Source organism: Helicoverpa armigera, chromosome 16 (genome assembly GCF_030705265.1).
Source record: "Helicoverpa armigera isolate CAAS_96S chromosome 16, ASM3070526v1, whole genome shotgun sequence".
Classification (NCBI taxonomy): Eukaryota; Metazoa; Arthropoda; class Insecta; order Lepidoptera; family Noctuidae; genus Helicoverpa; species Helicoverpa armigera.
Window position 1 is genome coordinate 6,079,986 of NC_087135.1, and position 21,124 is coordinate 6,101,109.

General features: G+C 34.3%; 2 protein-coding genes across 2 annotated transcripts; both read right to left on the minus strand.

Annotated features, from left to right (window-relative positions):
- Nucleotides 1-323: 323 nt before the first annotated feature.
- Nucleotides 324-10,508, minus strand: LOC110376483 (uncharacterized). Its single transcript, XM_021334976.3, has 18 exons — nucleotides 9,970-10,508; nucleotides 9,419-9,660; nucleotides 9,054-9,186; nucleotides 7,903-8,033; nucleotides 7,438-7,688; nucleotides 7,094-7,210; nucleotides 6,770-6,899; nucleotides 6,633-6,691; nucleotides 6,472-6,562; nucleotides 6,328-6,400; nucleotides 5,992-6,139; nucleotides 3,013-3,180; nucleotides 2,788-2,873; nucleotides 2,242-2,395; nucleotides 1,840-1,957; nucleotides 1,318-1,434; nucleotides 770-870; nucleotides 324-495 (listed from the first exon to the last, which is right to left on the minus strand). Exons 1-18 carry the CDS (start codon nucleotides 10,183-10,185, stop codon nucleotides 359-361), a joined length of 2,472 nt encoding a protein of 823 aa, XP_021190651.2. The 5' UTR covers nucleotides 10,186-10,508; the 3' UTR covers nucleotides 324-358.
- Nucleotides 10,509-11,095: 587 nt separating this feature from the next.
- Nucleotides 11,096-20,873, minus strand: LOC110376487 (transmembrane protein 185B). Its single transcript, XM_021334981.3, has 7 exons — nucleotides 20,685-20,873; nucleotides 20,429-20,605; nucleotides 19,366-19,573; nucleotides 18,492-18,621; nucleotides 17,643-17,773; nucleotides 16,483-16,606; nucleotides 11,096-15,933 (listed from the first exon to the last, which is right to left on the minus strand). Exons 1-7 carry the CDS (start codon nucleotides 20,732-20,734, stop codon nucleotides 15,677-15,679), a joined length of 1,077 nt encoding a protein of 358 aa, XP_021190656.2. The 5' UTR covers nucleotides 20,735-20,873; the 3' UTR covers nucleotides 11,096-15,676.
- Between the last annotated feature and the right edge of the window lie 251 nt (nucleotides 20,874-21,124).

Below are 21,124 nucleotides of genomic sequence, written 5' to 3' on the forward strand. Positions count from 1 at the left end.
TTTCTTCTCTCTGTATTGACTAATTAGTTCGAGTTTAATCATTTCAGAAAATATCAATTGCTAACCGACATTGACTATTTATTGTATCCGATAAATGTTTCAAATATGATAAGAATATCAAACAAAACATTTTAACATGAACATTATTCTAGTCTCTCAGTGCATTCAGAAATGAATTTTATAATCATATCTAATACATTTTTATCTGACAAAATACTAGAAACAAAATATGTCTTCGATTAGTCATTGACGTAAAATGGAATCATTTAATACTAAGATATCTAAATTAAACTAAGGACAATGAAATAAATAAAATGCTATGCTATAATATAGATATATAGTTTTATTGGTAACTACATCAACAGAGTACGATGCAGCATAATGTAAAAGCGATTGGTCCTTTCATTTTCTTAGCGCGTAACGTAAGCCATTGCTTCTGATTGGGGACGTACATCTCAGCTGGCATTAGCTGCTCTGGAGTGTCGTTTTCTGATACTGGAAGGAAAAACTGTGGTCAAAATCTTGCTTTGCTAAAGATTAATCTATAATTTGAGAAAATAATAGCTGAAAAAATGGCCTTCTATAACTGACCTTCAGGAGTCGGAATATTGAAAATATACAAACAATTTGATTGGCGAAGTCAAAGGCTTATCTTTAAAACTTTTTATCATTGTGATGGATTTAGTTTTTCTTTTTTTGAAGGGATCACTAATTAATCATCACACGCAATCTAATATTATTTATACAGAAAAATTTAAATAGTGCTTACCCTCCTTACGAACTTGCTGGGCAGACTGCAACGTGGAGTCTTGCATCGATATCAAATCTCCCGGAGCGTGTAACAGCAACCTGCCCACACCTTCACACCTTCTAATTACCACATACAAAAATTAAATCATTGGTGAAAATACAGCAAAAACGTCTCTCTGTCATGCTAACGTATATTATCGTATTGTACCTATATTACAATATCTCTAACAACCAGTTTTTTCATCAAAAGTAAAAGCCAAAGTAAAAGTCAAAGTAATGTCTAAAGTAAAAGTAACGGTCAAATTCATTTTATCTATTAGTTTTGCTGTCACTTTAGCCTTGAAAAAACGAATTTGACCGTTACTTTTACTTTAGACATTACTTTAACTTTTACTTTTGATGAAGAAACTGGCCGTTAGAGTTCTAAGAAATATACTATCTATTTTTAGTGGGCACATGCTTATTGTATTTTGTAAAATTACTTTTTTTTTAATATCAACTCAGGTTAAATTTAAAGTAAGTGGGCAAGAATGAACTTCGTTGAGAAAATACTAATTGTTTTCATACCTCAAAACTTCGTTTTGCAGCATCTGTTTTCTGGATGCGGTAGCGAGTGGTTTGCATTCACTCAGCCAATTCCTCACTTCGTTAAAATCATGCAACAGTTGCATTGCTGCGTCTTTACTGAAAATAATTTTTATTATAAAAATAGTAGAATAGGTTCTAGACAAAAAAAAATATATAAAAACATTTTTACAAAAAAAAAAAAACAGTTTTTAATAATATACCTACCTAAAACCTTCTCTGTCTTGCCATAAAAAGTTTTAAACGTCAGTTTAAGACTTGTCTAAAAAAATGACAGATTATGACGTTGAAATAAGATCCATTTTGCAACCACACTTTTTTTAGTCAAGTGTTTGACACATGTTTAAGTTTTTGTAGTAAGACCATCTAAGTCAAAACGTCTACGCATCAAAATCGGTTCAGCCAAACGTAAGATATTTACACACAAGCAAACATTCATAAATACAAGCCAACATTTAACCTCCTTTTTTGAAGTCGGTAAAAATAGTTCATAAATAAACATACGTGAATTTAACTTTAGCCACGTAGATGTGATGCAGCCACGATTCGCACATAATTCTGAGCACCATGTTCAATGTCGTTATGTCTTGTGTTGCCATTATTACTGGTAGCAACATTTTATCTGTAACAGTAGAAATATTTGATGATATGATGAACTAATAAATAGCATTAAGAACTGTCGCTCTGGTCGAATATGTTACAGTAAAAAATAATATTTTGATGATGATTCTTCAATCTGGGTCATCAACGCATTGACAAAAAATAATGATCTTACACGTTGTCATTTAATTTGCCTTGTTATTAATAAAATGGGTTCAAAGCAAGTTTCATTTCCAAAAAAATTATATTCAAAGACTTTTTTTGACTGGTTCCTGAAAACAATTAACTGCATGGAATAGTACTTACTTAAAAACTCATGCACATAAATAGAGTGCACAGTTTGTGGTGGCCTTGTGACCAGTCGCCACTCCGCGTTGCTCGGGAATATCATAGTCAAATGCGCTAAACTGGTCGTAGCACAAACCGATGATAGCACGTAAACTATCTCTTCGATCGCTTCCTAAAACAAGAATACTGTTGTTACTGTTACAGCCTTTTTATCGTCCTCTGCTGGGCACAGGCCTCTTAAACGGAGGAGGATTGAGCATTAATCACCACGCTTGTTCATTGCGGGTTGGTGATTTTAGACTTTACAGTCCAGGTTTCCTCAAGATGTTTTCCTTCACCTTTTTATCAGCCATTGGCATCCAAGTTATACTTAGAAAGTACAGACAAACTTAGAAAAGTTGCCTGCCAGACCTGGAATCGAACCCACACCCTCATACTCGAGAGGTTGGTTCTTTACCCGCTTGGCCACCACTACTTATTAACATTACTTAACAAGAATATAATCTACTATGCATCTCTATATACAGCCGTAATATGATCTCTTAATAAAAAGATATTTCTTACCTTCAGTTTTTGAATATTAACTTTGACTTCGGAAACTAATTTCTCTCTCATTTTGGCGCAAACGTTTTCATGAACTCCAATTTTACCTGAAAACATGATCCTAATAGAATTTCTCGACTGCTGGCCTTGTCTTAAACATTAATATTGATATTATAAAAAAGTTAAATAGAAAATCATCGATTACAATATTTTAAAACATGTCTACTACTTTTTATAAGAATGTACCTGATTCAATAGTAACAGTATGATCAGCAAATCTCAAATTGATAAGCTGTTCCATACAAGACTGCATATCATTATGAGCTATACGGAAGAAGTCTCTCATTTCCCACAGATTTGCTAGACGCCGCGTCTCCGCTAAACACCACAGTCTGTACGTGTGAATAGAATGATCTGGAACATAAGGTTTGTTCCCACTAGTTCTACTGCTTAGTTCTACCGTAGAACTAATGGGAACTTTTTTTCCCACTAGTTCTACTATTTGAGATGTAACAAAATAGTAGAACTAGTGGGAATTATGGTTTTTATTGGTATTCCCACTAGTTCTACTGAACATTGGCAGTAGAACTAATGGGACATAATTTTGTTCTACTAGGCAGAAGAAGTACAGTCGACGGCCGACAGTTGTGATTTTTTTCAGAGCTCAAAATCGATAGCAGTCAGAATAACTTAGATTTTTTTCCATGAATTTCAACAAAAATCAAATGTTTTTCTTTATAAAAGTACTAGGGCAGCAGAAATAAAGAGGAGCTATTTAATCTTTTTTACCCACGACGGAACGGAGCAGGTATATGCGTTTAGGGTGAGAGATGTGCGTTTGTGTGTGCGTTTGTGCAAAGTAATGTTCCCACCTACCTTCTAAACTAATGATCCGATTTTGATGCGGTTTTCAATAACGGTGTTGTAATATTTTGATTTAGCGCCTTGTACTCAATTTCCCTTGTTCCATTCAGCATAGTTATAGTTTTGTATTTTTAATCTATGGTCTCCCTCTGCTCCGTGGACGTTACTAGCCGGTGTACTGTATATGAAACTTGGCGGACACACTGCCGTGTGTCTAGATAATTATTAAAGTTTTTGCTATTTTTACTAAGTAAAACTACTTGTTTCATTAAAAAGTCATTAAACGGTTTTGTGTTCGATGAGTTTATGTTCTTAGATAGGTGTCATGGCTATAACTCACTAGGGGGCGCCACAATATTAGTGCCAAACAATATTTTGTATTTGCACAAGCGTGATGTTATTCTGTAAAGTTCTCACCGTGGTCAATGTTACGGATCCAGGACATTTTTTATCTTTGTACCTCTTACATTTCCATATGGATTGCCCACTTTGATAAATTCGCTGTCGGTAAAATTGATGCCCCGATAGTAGCAAAACTTTTCCCCGTCCTCTAGAAATTATGACATGTTCACTCATTGTTATCTATATAATTACAAATTAATATTAATGTGGTGCTCGCTGAGGGGGACTGTATTTATGCTTATGACAGCTCCAAAACAAAACACAAACTAAAAAACAAAACGGTCTATGTGGCCAGTGCTGCAAAAAGTTCGTATACTTGTGCGTGAACCTTGCCCCCGTCGTCGATTTATTTATAAAATAGAATTATAATTAAATAACAAAAACAATATATAACTAAAAAATAGAAAGGAAAACAAAACTACTTGCGTCGTTTACATTCGTTTTTTTTTTGGTTGCAGCTAACAATTGCTGTCATCCAAAAAAAACGCTTTTAAACATTACAAAATAATTCGCACATTTACCGTCGTACCACAAAAGCTTTTAAACGTCTGTTGAACACTTGTCTAAAAAATGACAAATTATGACGTTGAACTGAGGTCCCTTTTATAGCCACACTTTTATTAGGCAAGTGTTCAACAGATGTTTAACTTTTTGTAATAAGACTGTTAGTTTCCAACACAACAATCACATCTAACAAACTTTTTAAAGCGTGTTTTTTATCAATGTCTGATTTTTAAACACTACCACAGAGGTGTTATAAAATTAGATGAACAAAAAGATTAAATAGCTCCTCTTTATTTCTGCTGCCCTAGTACTTTTATAAAGAAAAACATTTGATTTTTGTTGAAATTCATGAAAAAAATCTAAGTTTTTCTGACTGCTATCGATTTTGAGCTCTGAAAAAAATCACAACTACAGATAACCACGGATACGGCCAGATGTCACCCAGGCCGTCGACTGTACTTCTTCTGTCTAGTAGAACAAAATGTCCCATTAGTTCTACTGCCAATGTTCAGTGGAACTAGTGGGAATACCAATAAAAACCATAATTCCCACTAGTTCTACTATTTTGTTACACCTCAAATAGTAGAACTAGTGGGAAAAAAAGTTCCCATTAGTTCTACGGTAGAACTAAGCAGTAGAACTAGTGGGAACAAACCGAACATAAGGGGTGAACGGAACGAATTATATAATGTATCTGTGAAGGTCTAACATGTCATTGAACATCCTTAGCAGTCTTTACGGGTAGTCAGAAGCCAGCAAGTCTGGCACCAGTCTAACAGAGAGAGAGAGACAGGGTCAGATAGGGCAGTCGCTCCTTGTAAAGCACTGGTACTCAGCTACATCCGGTTAGACTACAAGCCGACCCTATCATAGTTGGGAAAAAGGCTCGGAGGATGATGATGATCTGTGTAGGTCTCAATTATAGTGTAGGACCATCAATTTTGCGAAATATATTTAGTTTTTTTGTAATTATTCAAATCGGACCAGGGGGCCCGATTCTCCTGATTTTACTTAAGCAATATACGATTGACGTTCGACTCGATTCGACTGAGATCCGATCCCGACTCGATTACGATTGAATGATTACGCGTATGTGGCATTCCGCTATTTTTTCTTTGAAATAAACGTTTTTATCCTTTTCTGTCATTCAATAATGAATCATTTTGTCTGCAAATGATTTACGATTGCAAAATGATTGCACAGCAAACTACCGTATAGACCAAAATTACCAAAATAGCAGACCAATCAAATGTCAATCGAATACGATTGGTCTTTTATTAGTAGCAGAATGCCCGATATGGTTAAAACTACTATTGCGATCATATTGCGATTCGATTTCTATTCGTTTTGACATTATTAACTCAGGAGAATCGGGCCCCAGTAGTCCCAGACAAAAATACATACAAACTACAAATTTTAATGTGTTATTTCAGCCATAGTACATGAACTTCTTACCCAATCGATGTAAGATAGGTATTTGCTCTACAATAGGCAAGTCTTCCAAAGGCGCTCCTAGAATATAGTCCCACGTCACCTCACATTGGTTGTTCAGCATCACCAGCGATTGCAACATTAACGCAAAACTTGCCCCGGATTCTGTGCTCTGAAAACATAAACGGGATATTAGTAAGACCAAGAAAATAAAGAATATAGAAATACCAGATTAGTATGGTATTCTGAGCTGGATGCGAGAAGCCGAAAATCGATCTCAGTGGCGTGCACTTGGAGAGGCCTATGTCCAGCAGTGGACTGCTATAGGCTGATGATAAGATAAGATTTGGTGTTACTTACCTCGGTAATATATAACGATATTTCAGGATTCACTTTCTGCGTCGTCAATTGTAAATTAGTAGTCAAAGTTGCGCTGTAAATCATCAAACATGTTGTTAAACAAAACAGTTCTGAAGTTTTGTCAGTAGAATGTGCAAAAGTTACCCAAAATTTTTATCCCAAGATGTGGATGTTACGTGGCAACCGAGAGCATCCGCTAATATTCTTATAGCTGATAATATTAATTCCGGGGTATCTGAAATATGTAAATAATGAAAGTTAACCCGGCGGTTTTTGAATGGACTCTAAGAACAAAGTATACTTACTGTTCACATTGAAAGTTGCGAATAACCATTCACGAAGATTTTGGCTTGTGCTTGGGGACCTATAACGAATAGAATTAAAATTTAAATTGCATTGCATTTAAGTCTGCTCTACCTATTTTTTATAGTTGTGAAATTACCTCATAGCTAAAGGATAATGAGACCACCACAGAACAATGTGTTCGAGACAGCTCCCAACATCACCCCAGAGAATGTTCTGGTAATAGTCAGTCACTTTGTGAGCTGCCTTCTTGCTGGCTTGAATACGGCCTGAGGAAAAAATAATAATTTTCAACTTTATCTCCAAAGTATAGGGTTCCATTTTAATTGATAAAAAAAAGACGAATAGGAGTAGCTTGATGTGCTTTTGTAAAGTGACAATATTTTAGAACCGACATCATCCATGATTTTAATCTTAGTGCGTTCTTTAAAATTGTCATTTGACGAATGAATGAATAGCGTACCGTTTTTCAACTTCTTAACACCATTCTGCCCTAGTAGCTTTGGTGACATATTCGCCACTGTATCTAAAAGTATTTCTATGTACATCTCCTCGCTTTGAAGTATACTATTTATATTGTCTGAAAATAACACAAATGTATGAAAGAGTCACCAATGACATTATTTGATTTCTTGACTAAGGGCTGATTTTTCAATCGCCAGATAGCTTCTATCTGAGGAATATTTTTAACGTTTTGACAGCTTTTGTATGGAAAATATGTCAAACCGCCATATTTATTCCTCAGATAGAAGTTAACTGATGATTGAAAACTCAATCCTTAGGATAAGAAATTAAATATGTACCTACCTTCGTTATTAAATATATGTTCTAAAGTATATTCATTTGTCAGGAGAGAGATATAAGGGACTTCCGCATCCGAGTTCTGCGTGGTCGCCAACTCATTTAGTCTTTTATTGTGTTCGTTTTTCAAATCGATGAGACTCTGCGCTTGCTTCATTTTGAGTTTCTTGTTCACTATGAAGGCGTCTCGACGTTTATCGACAGTCATGTTGCGAGACATTGTGGAAGTGGGCGGGGTGATGTGTTTCGTTAAAGTGCTGGAAATTAAAACATGAATGATTAATTTTATGATAGACTAGCTGTTTCCCACGGTTTCACCCGTGTTCATGGGGAACTACCCGGAGTAGTTATACTGCGAAAGTCTTGTTTCCCAACAGTGAAAGAAATTTTTCAAGTTGGTTCAGTCGATTGAGGCCAAAAAAAAAAAAAATGTCTATTATTGAAAGAACATTTGGATATGAGACTACTCACTGATAGATTTCTAAACTCTCCGCAGAGCTTGAACTTGAATCATTATCAGAATGATTATGGGGCTCATAAACTTTCACTAAGCAGTTGATTAAACGTTGGCAATTGATTTCAGCTCGGCTTTTGGCGAGGACCTGAAAATTTGGTAGAAATAAGGTTCTTTGATTACAGGTTACATCTAAATTAGATCACTTTTAATTTGTAGTATCTAACTTATATGTACAGTTGTGTCACTTAATAATCCTCTTGCTCCTATCCCAATTTTATGTGGGGTCGATGCAGCATATTAAATTTCTTCTATCTGCCGACGTCACAAATAACAGTTGAAGGTACATAGCCACGCTAGCTATGCATAATCGTATAGCCAACCACTTCCCATCTAAATAGTAAATAATGACTTCCCGTTACAAATTCAATAGTACGGTTTATCTCTAGGGCCTTTATATGTATACCTAATCTAACCATTTCCAATAGTGATATGAATATTTCATTAGAACTCACTGAGCATAAACTGTAATATTTATCGCTGAATATGTTTCTACCTATTGTTCGTACCTATAACTGTAACGGTATTTAACAAGGTTTCAGGGATTCAAAGTCATTGGCATCATATTAATATTTTCCTTTTCGTGAACGTGTTATCTGAATAACAGAATCGATTGTTATAAAATCAGGAAGGGGTTGTAAATTAGGAAGATTTTAGGCAGAATTTTAAATTTATACTTTTTGAAATCATATGTTGTCTCTGTCACCGTAAGATTACAAACATCGTTAGATTACAATCTATCTCGAGAGATTGTAAACTTTCGAATTATTGTGAATGGGAACAGAATGGCTGGTCGTGATTGGTCGATCTTACAAAAAGACTGACCAATCAGGGAGAGCTTTCGGACAGTTGACAATTTGTCAATTTCTCATCGATAGATTATAATATAGCGAAAAAGAATACGTTAAATTGCAATCAGATGTTACGGTTCACAATAATCCGACAGTTTACAATCTCTCGAGATAGATTGTAATCTAACGATGTTTGTAATCTTACGGTGACATCTCTATCAGGTGAGAAGTAATAGGTACCTACCTACCTATGTATTGCATTGCATAGCATACATTTTTACAATTAATTATCGAAACCATTTCGGGATGTGACTTACTTGTACAATCTTCGTCAGGGTGAGATTCTTAGTTTCGCTAATAATGTTAGGATACGTGTTGCTCCCGATATTGAACTTTGCAGCGAATTTTTTGTAGCTCAGTCCAATCAAGTCGTTATAGATTCCAACCAAGCTGAAAAACATTAGGTGGGTTATTATTGATTGTCTAAAAAGGTTTAGCCCGAGTCGTGAAGTATTTTGTGAAACTGAGTCGTACCTATGATAAGACCCTGAGGTACACTTGTCCCTAACACCGTGCAGGAAATATGCGTCATTTTATAATAAGCATTTTTAATAATGTAAAATTATAGATGACACAGACAGAAATAAATATTGGTAAATAGATATCTCAAGTTTCACCTCACCTCAAACAGGATTCAATCATTTTCCTCGAATCCTCTCTATGGAGACATGTGTTCAGTATCGTATTTATAAGTCCGTGTATAGCTTGTAACATCACAAATCGTATGCTACACAATTTATCAAAAATATGATCGTATTTACTCAGCAGTAGACCGTTGTCTTTCTTCAATCGAGCCAATTTCGGCTTCAGTTTATAAAATGACTTCACTAATTTCGTTAAATACTCTATTATTTGATCTAATACCTGAAATTGAAAAGAGGATCATAATGCAACGTGATACCTATCGTAGCGTTTGGTTTCTATAACGGTATCGATTAGCGATTATCATGAAACTGAATGAGAATCAGCTGTCTCAGTGTTTTTTTTTTCAAGTCACGCTAGTAGTAGACCAAGGTAGCTTTCTTCTCCTTGAGGGTTTGTACTTATGGGGCTTTAATTTTACAGCTATTGATTATCAGTTTAGTGTACAAATGCCAATTTAATAGACAATTATCAAAAGATAAGCCTCATGCTAACAAAGGAAGTTCCTTCATATTTTATTATTAAGCTTACCTGTATATTCACTAATTCCATAATGTAGTTACGATTGGACAACGAATGTGAATTGTTCTTTCCCAATGCACCCTTCCATTTGTTGTCGGAATCTAATATCACTTTAGTAACTGCAAAACAAACCATTTCCATCTCTCGGCAATGAGCAAACAACTCTTCTTCGTCCGGCGTTTCCTCGCTAATCCATTTTTTACTCGTCACTTTATTCGATAGCATGGTTAAAAAAATATTTTACGGCGAAAATAAAAATAAAAAGGTACGGTAAGGGTCGTACTAGCTGGTAGGAATCATGGTAACGACTGAATCACTGCATTGTATTGTGTACAAAATCAATGTGTAGAGACATCGGTGCCAGCCTCCAGGGTGACTCCGACGGCCCACGAAGCGTCTAAACCCTTGCTGGACAACTTGCGAAATGCGATCGTTAAACTTTTTATTGGTGTTCAACCTTGGATTTATGACTAGCGAAATGTTTGAGGACTTTCCTTTTCAAAGTTGTAAAAAGTTTCTATTGACAGAACAAATTGGCTATTAAATTTCGTTTTTATTATATGACAGCGATTTAGCTAAAACGCTTCCTGAATCGTTTAAGTTTCCACGTTCAAATTTCACTTTTAACTAGATGCATTTCTTTGCAAATAGCGTCGCCAACGCCCATTGTTCTACCAAAACGCAGTGTGTAATGCTGGGTTAAGTTATGACTCTTCTATCAGTTTTTGAGTCTTTTGCTCTTTAGAATCTAAACGGCTCTTTTAAAAAAGTATAGTTATAGCGTTTCTATGCGACGGGTCAAGGAAAGTTCAGCAGCATTGCTTACGAAATGCGTCCTTGGTTAACGAGGCACATAGTGGAATTGGTTTCCTTTCCTATATTATTAACTATCTTTATTGCTGGTATTATCGGCCTTTTATATAAGTCTAATTTAGTTGCCAATTTTTGTTTCACATTATCGAAAATGGAAAATACCCATTGGCTTAATTATGTTGGTATTTTTGGATTTTTTACTGTTGGTTTTTAAAACATTGCTGACTATTTTTTTTTATCTTAAGATCATCAGTCTTCGTTTGTTTTACTAGCGGACTCCTGTCCTGACTGTACAAGGCAACAAAATAAAACACAAAATATGTACAGTTGATAAGTATTTTTAATAATTTGCGAAACAATATAAACAAACATTATTATTAACAAAATATTCAGGTAATTGTTCGAACGATATTGCGTATTGCGACATCATAGGAAGAGAGTATCACAGTAACATAATTTATAGATAGCCCTGTACGTACAGCATAAAGGTTATTTCATGTAACTACACTCTTTTGCAAAAAAAGCGGGCACCTATGCGAAATCTTAGTTTTAAAGACTTTACGTGTATTTCTAAGGGTTTTAATGATTGTAGTATGTTTCTAGCATCAAAAGGGTTAGCCAAGCATACGTGAGAGTGTATTCTAAATTTGAATTTTGTACAATGAGGGTTTTCTAAAATGGCGTCCACGAGGTGGCAGCACTGGAGCGTCAGGTCCAGGTAACTGTCAAAGTGCTTATCTTTACTATGAAAAGTGAACGATTTTACTGATTTTTTATTTTATAATTAAAGCACTGCATTATTGTTTTACAATTGCGGTTGAGAAGATAAAAAACTAAATCATATTTTGTAAACAAATTCTAGTACATTACGTTATTTACCTTTCAACGAGCTTTTCCTTAGTACCAGTGACTTTTGCACCCCTCTTTCTAAGCTCAATTTTTAGTCCGGAAAGCTTATTCTGACCGTAGTCCATAATAAAATCAATAACACTTTCAATATAACAGAATTTCAATAAACAATAAGTTCGGACCCTACAATTCCATACTATTTGACAGCTGTTTGGACCAGACGCATACGTGGCGCCGCCCGGTGGCAGAAAAAGGAGAGAAAACCCTCATTGCTAAGAAATTGGTTAATCCTTGTTTTGGACTAATTGCTGGCAGAAAGTTCGTCGGTGTTTTGAAAAGTTTTTGAAGTCATTTTCAGAAAACTGATAATGCAGTTTTAATAAATGATTAATGTACCTTTTTGTTAGATCAAAACATTTTTGAAAAACTATGTGTATTTGATAAAATTTTCACCTGCTCTAAATGGGCTATACTGATGATTGATGGCAATGTTAAGAGCTTCGGTATTTTAGTGTAAAGCATTCTCCTGTTTAGATATTGTACCCACGTGTTTTAAAATATCGCTTTTTCATAATTAAACACTATTTAGAGGAGTATCAGTACATTGGGCTGCGACAAAACAAATTTAAAGTAAGACTTGTGATCGGCACGATCACAAGTCGTCTCCTTTCGGACTTTGACATTTAAAAAATATCAAATTTTGTGACAAATGTTAAAATTAACCACGTGAAAAATGATGTGGAGTAGAAAACACGCTATTTGAACGCTCAGACTCACAGATCTTCGGAGGTCTACGGAGTTTCCCAAGAGACGAGGTCTTTGAAAATCAGTGATTACGAGACCTTAAGACCTCGTGCTTACAGTCCATGCGCTATTTTCTGTATTTTGTAGAATTTCAAGACTTTTAAAAATGTCAAAGTCCGAAAGGAGACGAGTTGTGATCGGCACTGCTTACTTTAAATTGGTTTTGTCGCAGCCCAATGTACTGATTCTCCTCTAAATAGTGTTTAATTATGAAAAAGCGATATTTTAAAACACGTGGGTACAATATCTAAACAGTAGAATGCTTTACACTAAAATACCGAAGCTCTTAACATCGCCATCAATCATCAGTATAGCCCATTTAGAGCAGGTGAAAATTTTATCAAATACGCATAGTTTTTCAAAAATGTTTTGATCTAACAAAAAGGTACATTAATCATTTATTAAAACTGCATTATCAGTTTTCTGAAAATGACTTCAAAAACTTTTCAAAACCCCGACGAACTTTCTGCCAGCAATTAGTCCAAAACAAGCTTTAACCAATTTCTTTGCAATTGTACAAAATTCAAATTTAGAATACACTCTCACGCATGCTTGGCTAACCCTTTTGATGCTAGAAACATACTCCAATCATTAAAACCCTTTGAAATACACGTAAAGTCCTTAAAACTCAGATTTCGCATAGGTGCCCGCTTTTTTTGCAAAAGAGTTTATGTTATTTCATTAGGTACAAAGTTAGTACATGAAGCTTTTAGTACAAAATACTTCAGCTTTTCATTGACGCGGCAAGACAGACATTTTTATTTCTTTGAAAATGGTTTATTTCTTCCTGAATTTGGAAATAAGTATACATTACACATAATTCAGTGTTATTCTTGTCAGACACGCTACGATCGGCTTGGGTTAATTTCCTTCTTACTTATTACTTGGTGTTATTTTATCAGAGACTTTTTTTTTATATTAGCACATTTTTATTTATTTACTTTTTCTCTGATACGATCAAAATTTTTTTTCTCATAAACATACCCTTTTGGCCGAAAAAAAAAACAAAAGCTTGGCGGCAATAAATCATAGAGTGGTGCGTGAGCGGTACCATTCTGGGTGTCACTAACGCCACAGAGTGAAAATATTATGACATTTTTCATACAACACAGATGGGTTTTTATCACGTTACTTGTACTTTTGAACCGGTCATGTAGTTCGCATTTACTATTTAGAGACATCAAGGAATTTTTGTTATTGAATTACAAATAATATAACACTTTAAGATGCTAACTGATAAATATCAGTTATAATACTACGTTATTTATAGCAATTCCTTCATGAAAAGATATGTTTTTTTTTTTTTTGTATTTTTTATCAATTTAACGCTATATAAATTCTTTATTAGTGTATGTCTGACAAGATATCATACAATGTATTGGTACTTTTACTCAATACGTTAAAAATCAGAGTTAGTACGACTACAGAAATAATGATAACACACATTATTTTGTTTTAAATGAATAATTTGATAAATTCGAGATCCCACAAATTGCAATACTTTCTCTGTTTATTTTTGTCACGAATTTACTTAGCGATTAAATCAGCCCTTTCCATTAAAAGGTTGTCTGGAAGATAGCATTTAATTCCTTACTTGATCTATCAGGCTTCTTAGAGTTCACAATAATTTTCAATCAGTTTTAGAATCCGCTTAAAATTCTGTGAGGCAGAGTATTTTCCCGCTAATCACTTCGATTTTATTATAGGTAGAATTTATCTGTATTTTAGGTAGAATGTTGAATGTTGAGCTAGAATAATCATTTGTGCTTTTGTTTCTAGCCTTAGTCACAATTAAAATCTGGCAAGAATAAGACAATTTTGCACCTTGAAACACTCAAAGTGAACCAAGTCACCCAACACAAAGACTAAAACTTTGAGATGATTTAAAATTGCATTATTGAAGCATTATTTTAGACCTAGGTCCATTTAAAACTTGATGAGTTCATACAAATACGGGACAGCTAAGCCCAAATCAAAAGTAAAGCACAATAAAAAAAGTAATGGCATCAGATTTATGGTCAACTAGTGCATACTAAAAAAAAATTGAGTTGTCATTAAAGCCTTATGACGTAGCAATATTTGTGACGTTTACCGTCATGTTAAGTCAATAATACCCTACCATGCCGCATAGCCTTTGATAACTTTTTTATTTAACGCAATAAGAAGTAAGAGCGTTTACAAGTTTAGGAAAATTCAAAATTCAAATTCAATCTCTTTATTATTATTGCTAAGTTTATATTTTTTGTTAAATTCGCTATTTAATTTACTACTCAGAAATAGGCTATCTGGTAAACGCCGAATATTTTTAACGATAGTGGCTATATGGGATATATGAACTCTAAAAAACTTTCACCGTCAATTTGTAGTCATGCTATTTTACTTTTTTGTTCTAGTTATTTTCTAGGACCAGTTGAATGATAAATCTTATATTATGTATTGTCATAACGACAAATCGTCCGCTTACATTGTTAAGTATATTTCCATGCCCATCAGTTAAAAATAAAATTAAACCTACAAAAATTTACCTAAGCACATAATTGCGAAATAAATATTAATTCGTACGCCTAAAAGTTGAGACTTGATATTTTAGCATCTAAAAAATAATGGCAAAATATGATTTAAAACTTGGATAATATGATAGAAGACGTAAATGTGACGAGAACCAACAATACTAGACGCTACACAGCAAGATTGCTTATTTTGATATGACTAACAATTATCACCATTACCTGCCAGGTTTAATACTAAAGCCACTTCATTAAATAAGAGATTAATTCACAGGTACCTCCTATAAAAATACTTTAAAATTTTATCACTTTTACATCATGTTGCAAAAAAATACTATACCAAAATAATTCATCAATATTCAGTATTGTCTATGTAAAATCTTATTTTATTGATCCGGAAACATGTAAGAGTAAAATAACGGTTGGTATTTGGTATTACAAAAACTTGAATGTAGGGCAATTAAACGACACAAAACTTAATAAGGCCGGTTGAAACATAGCAACAAATAAACTGTACTATAATAAACATCAATGAATTAGCCTACATAGAAATAACAATAAAAAATAATGTACACAATGTAATATCTTTTTTCTAATTTAACCTAAACACGGAACGTGTAGCTTAGCCCTAATATCAAACTTAACAATGTTTAATATTGCTTCATTGTCATATTTAGAAGCCCGATTACAGAAGGTATCGTCTAACGAGTGAACACACATTTCAGCACTTACCAAGCTAAGCATCAATCTGGCATGTCTATACTCGTAATAGGCACTACTGGTTTCATGAATTCATTCTTCTTTTGATTTTTCTGTGACTTTTTGCTCTCTTTGACCTTCTTGTGAGTTTCCTCGTCGCGGTAAGGCTCTGGTGGTTCGCTGGGCACCACGTTGGCACCTCTATTCGCATTATTATTGTACGCGATATTTGCATACTCTTGCAGCAATGGGAATACTGATAGAAGGAACTGGCAGAAATCTTTTCTGATACCAAACCACCCTGGAAATTCAATAAAGAAAATATATTATCGCGAAACTCATTTACATCTTGACGTTAAATCGATGTGCACGTTTAGTACTTTAGGATCTCGATAAAATACAGTCTAGAGAGTTATAGCCAGTCTGGCTATAAAATGTATCGTCTTTACAGAGGACTGAAATAGTTTAATCAATATAACAAGCCAACAACATAAACGTTAAGGTTTGCGAATGTTCACTAATAAAAAATAGGGAAATGCTAAAACAATCAATATATCACTGAAGTAGCAACGGCTGAACAATGAACAGGCTTGAAAAATCTCGTGAAAATAGCAAAAACATAAAACGGCACAATTCTTCAAAGAAAAGGTCGCAAAAATGGGAGTTGCAACTGAACTACATCAGAGAAATTTTGTATAGTGGTTCATTATGAAAAATAAACTGCAGTTAATTTACCCTTTCCTTAAATGAGTACATAAATGAACTCTGTGCAAAAGCATAATTGATTTTACCACCATTTTCTAGTTACACTCACTACAAAAATTCTCGACCACGTTCAAATTTTACTTACATTTATTACCGCCTTTGGAGCTAAACGACATGATGATAAGGGTCGCATAGCTGACGAACAGCGGGCTGACGACCACCGTGTATGATAGTGGAAGTCCATCGTCCAACCTGTTTGTTAATAGCACCTGAAGGGAACAAATGGCAGATTTGAGTATTAGGTAATTAGAACGGGAGATGACTAGGTCAGATTTGATGCAAGTATGTGTAAAATGTATATAATTGAGTTATTTTGAAGTCGAGCTTATGCTATATGATTTGTTACCCTTCGGAGGAAAAACAGCTGAATTTGTTGTTTGGTGGAAATAGAAGATATTTCGCACATAAGTGTCTGGATAGCCAGGATATTGTAGCAACTCTCTTGTGAATCTCGGCGGAATATTTCGACTTTTTGGTAAATCGGTTAAAATGTTTTATAGTCAAGAACACTTTTAAGTTTTTGAATGAAATTATGTGTTTTTAAATAATATCTATAGCAAAAATGTTACTTATGCCACATTGTTCCAAAGATGTGCCCAGTTATAAAACGCTAGGTATTAATACCAAATAGCAGGTAAGTCGGGGCGTCCAGGTTAGAACGTTCCTTAGCCCTGGCGTATTGCCAACCGGCCCACGTGAACAAAATGAGGCAACAAATTCCATACATTACTCACGAACTCATCGCGAACATTCAAATGTATTTATTGTAATTACAATACGCGAGTTTAATATAAATGGCAAGTCTTTAATTCATAATCATTTCTTTTAAATAAATTAGATACCTAATCATTTATTTCAGGAAATTGTTCCCATATGACATCATATAAGAGATTTATTTTTCTTTAGCCACGATTAGAATTTATGTTAGTTATAATTGAATATAATAGTCATAGGAGCATTTATCTTATTGAAACTTTCAACCAAGCAATGTGCTGTTGATATAGCAATCGAAATTAACAGACCCATCATCCTCCTCCATGAAGGAGGATACATCTGTTCTTTACTTGTATTGAAAATACTGACTTTAAAAATATTCCACTGTTGGGAAGCTTTTCTATTCCCGGATGACTTTTATAAGGCTCTATTTTGTTCGGGTACGGGAAGTAGTCTCCACGTAACGCGAGTGAAACCGCGGTTAACAGCTAGTTGCTAGTATTCTATGAATAACCATGTCATGATACGAACCTGGAACACCAATATAGGTATGACCGTGAATGTGTAAGCGAGAGCCGAGTTGAAACTAGTCCGTCGCTGCTGAATGTTCACCTCGGGCGTGCGGAGTAGGATCCCAGCGAATATTATGCTGTACAGGACCCCTGGGAAAATAAATAATATCATTTAGAAAAACAAACCTTAATGTAGAATTAAGTTAGTTGTATATTCCTTGTTGATATCGTATGTAACAAACATTTGCTTAGAAGGAAATACAAATAAGGAAACACAGTATAATTAATTACTCATTAGTCATGAATATTGTTAAATTATTTCAATTTCAAAGCAATTGTATAAAAACATTTGCTATTTTAAAATTATCAGCATTGCAAAACTAGATCAATCCTAAAACTAAATATTGTTGTATTTGTATCAGTGCTATCATAACATTTTTATCAGTGTACGTTAAGTAGGCTAATTAAATTTTTAAATTTTCTTAAATTTTTATGCAAAAATTGGTAGTGCTTTGTCGCTACTGGCTTAATGGATTAAGGATTTAAGGGAACTAATACTAACCATTGTTTATCTATACTGAAAAAACCTTTACTTTAATCTGGCAATTCACCTAAATTATTATGGACTAGCTTCTGAGGTAAACCCTATCCTGTGATACTTTTCATATCGAACATTGATATAATTTTGTACATAGGACCAATAGCTACAGTATTAGCTTGCTATAGCAAACAAAAAAACTCTTTTTTTTTGTGCTGAGAAGATATTTATCAGATCATTTATCTCTATGGAATCTAGGTCAGTTTTCAATCCATAATGTGACCTAATAGAAACTGATAGAATGAGTAATAAAGCCGTACATACACTCACCTACAAGACTGAGGCACATCAATATCCACAGAGGCACAAACACCACCTCCCACGACCAGCTGATGAACTCGTCCAACTTCAGCGCTAGGAATATGAACTGGAGTATATTTACAGCACAAAATAGTTCCAACTGTAACAAAAAGGTTTTATGTGCTTAGTTTTGACATACAACTTTGGTCCTTAAAAAAATATTCTTGTCTTTGGCAATTCAGCATTGCATAGAATAATATACTGTTGTTGTTGTAAATCTTTTATCAAGAGCACAATCATCGAATGTGCAGATTTTCCATATAGCTAAAATAAAATATACATAGATGAAATCTATTCTACACTTCTTAGAAGTTCTTAAAAGATGAATTTTATTAATATCATTTTGAAACCATGTGAAATTGATCTATAAATTACCTTATAACTATTCATCCATAGTTAATTCATTTAAACCAGTAATAATTGGACTTTGGATACTACAATGTTTACCAACAAATATTCGATAAGTGGGTCATGAGTTCATAATCTACTGTTGCAACTAAACATAGCCAAACAGATGGTCTTGTCTGTGTTCTAGCTGTCTCAATAAAATACTTATCTAACAACGAGGACAAGGAAACGTAATGTAAATTTATTTCCATTTAAAGTAACTGGTGGCATGCGGTACATGCTTATGTATAAAGTCCACCTTTTTGTTACAAAAAATGTGATAAATGAAAAACCACTGTACCAATTTCGTGCAAACTTCACAAAAAGCATTTACTAAATAATCCAAACAAAGTCTTCACATTTGGTTGGGATAGGTGAAACCGTACTTGAGTTATAAAATTACAACAGAAAATGGCAAGTGGGTATGGTTTTTATATATATAAAGAATAATACATACCTCATAGCTGCGGTCATGTTTCACAGACCATATACAGATGGCAATGGAGACTATGCTTATAAAGATAAGTGGTATAAAGACCAGTATCCAGACATGGCGGCCCGTGGTCAACTGGTCACAGACGAGTAACTCAAACATCAGCAGTATAAGGTGAATGGCAAGACTTATGAGCATAGCTTTGTAGTGAATGTACGCCTCACCCTCCAACCTGGAATTTTATTTCTTTATTGGTAACAATCTGCATTCCAAACAGGGTATAAAAGTTATGGCCTGACCTGTTATGGGCATATACATCTATACTAATATTATAAAGCTGAAGAGTTTGTTTGTTTGTTTGACCGCGCTAACCTCAGGAACTACTGGTCCGATTTGAACAATTCTTTCAGTGTTAGATAGCCCATTTATCGAGGAAGGCTTTAGGCTTTTTATCCGGGTTTGTGCAGAGGCTCCCACGGGATGCGGGTGAAACCGCTGGCAGAAGCTAGTATACAATAATCTATTGAGATCATATTTATTGTACTTGAAGTGAAGTGAAACATGTTTATTTATTTGGGACTTGGTCTAGTTTAATAATAGAACAATATATTTACACTATGGTGCTGTCATCATTGTAAAGATGGTAATTTTTTTACAGTCAAAGTCAATTATTAAGTGATTACTCCTTTTTATTTTTATTGATACTCAATTTTATTACCATTTAACGAATGAATGTAGGTTTTTCTAGAACATATCCTAAGCAGTAGTCGTAACATTTGACAAAAACAAGCTTCTATTATAATACAGCATTTTTTATTTCCCCTATGTTGAACTTTTAACTGTGCTTTACTAGTTCACCAAAGATATAACAGTTAAAATTCGTAAAATATCATTCACAAATATATGAAATAAAATCACCTTTGTATGTGACCTACCAAATTATTAGTCAAGGTAAACTTTTAAATCAAATATGCATAATTTCATATACAGTAGGTATCATTTTGTTTATTTACTTTCTATTTTTGTTCTACATCTTGTAAGTGGATACGCGATTCAAATATAAATTATTTTGAATTATGGCACTTACCTGAAGTGAGGGTACTGCCACCAAACATATGTGCCAACTGTGGCTCCAAGAACTACTAGGAATTTCCACACCCATATTGGCGTAAACACGGCCCAGTAAGACCATGTTATCGAGTTATCTAACTTTAAAGCTAATAATGCTGTAAATATTAGTAAACAGCTGTGCACCACGAATTTGCTGTGAAAAACAAAAACAATTTTACTTTGCTAATCACCTACCAGTCATCTCAATAACATACAAATTAAACACACATTACCTAGGATTAAAATCCTGAAATAAAGTTTGTAAATTCATTTCCATACACATTCGTGATGTTGAATGTTTTTATCATCTCACTTAAAAAAACTTTGTCTTGACGACTGAATTATTGGATTTATTTGATAATCTCACAAATCACAACACAAGAGCCATTCCATTTTTATCTGAGTGAACCACAGAATCACAGAGCACAGAATACAGATGCGTCAGGACTTCCATTCCACAGTTAACAAATACATAATAATTATCATTCTCTTGCTTGTCAACGCCGAACTGCTATTCTCGCAATACTTGCTGATTGCGTTCCTATGAAGTGCGCTGTCGTCGGTCCCTCGGTCCCGGGTTCGTTTTCTGGGTAGGCCGACATCGTCTTGTGGGTTTTAGAAACTTTTAAAAAGCAGTCAGGAGTCTGGAAATTGTGGTCCTGCGCCTGATCTC

Bases quoted from the DNA above. Each gene is read 5' to 3' on its own strand.
- LOC110376487 (XM_021334981.3), bottom strand. From the start codon at position 20,734: ATGTGTATGGAAATGAATTTACAAACTTTATTTCAGGATTTTAATCCT. The intron at 20,606-20,684 runs GTAATGTGTGTT...TGTTTTTCACAG, and splicing joins TTTCAGGATTTTAATCCTAG to CAAATTCGTGGTGCACAGCT. The intron at 18,622-19,365 runs GTATGTATTATT...TTTTTGTTACAG, and splicing joins AACATGACCGCAGCTATGAG to TTGGAACTATTTTGTGCTGT.
- LOC110376483 (XM_021334976.3), bottom strand. From the start codon at position 10,185: ATGCTATCGAATAAAGTGACGAGTAAAAAATGGATTAGCGAGGAAACG. The intron at 6,900-7,093 runs GTACGCTATTCA...TTTTTTCCTCAG, and splicing joins TGTTAAGAAGTTGAAAAACG to GCCGTATTCAAGCCAGCAAG. The intron at 2,396-2,787 runs GTAAGAAATATC...TTCTTGTTTTAG, and splicing joins TTAATATTCAAAAACTGAAG to GAAGCGATCGAAGAGATAGT.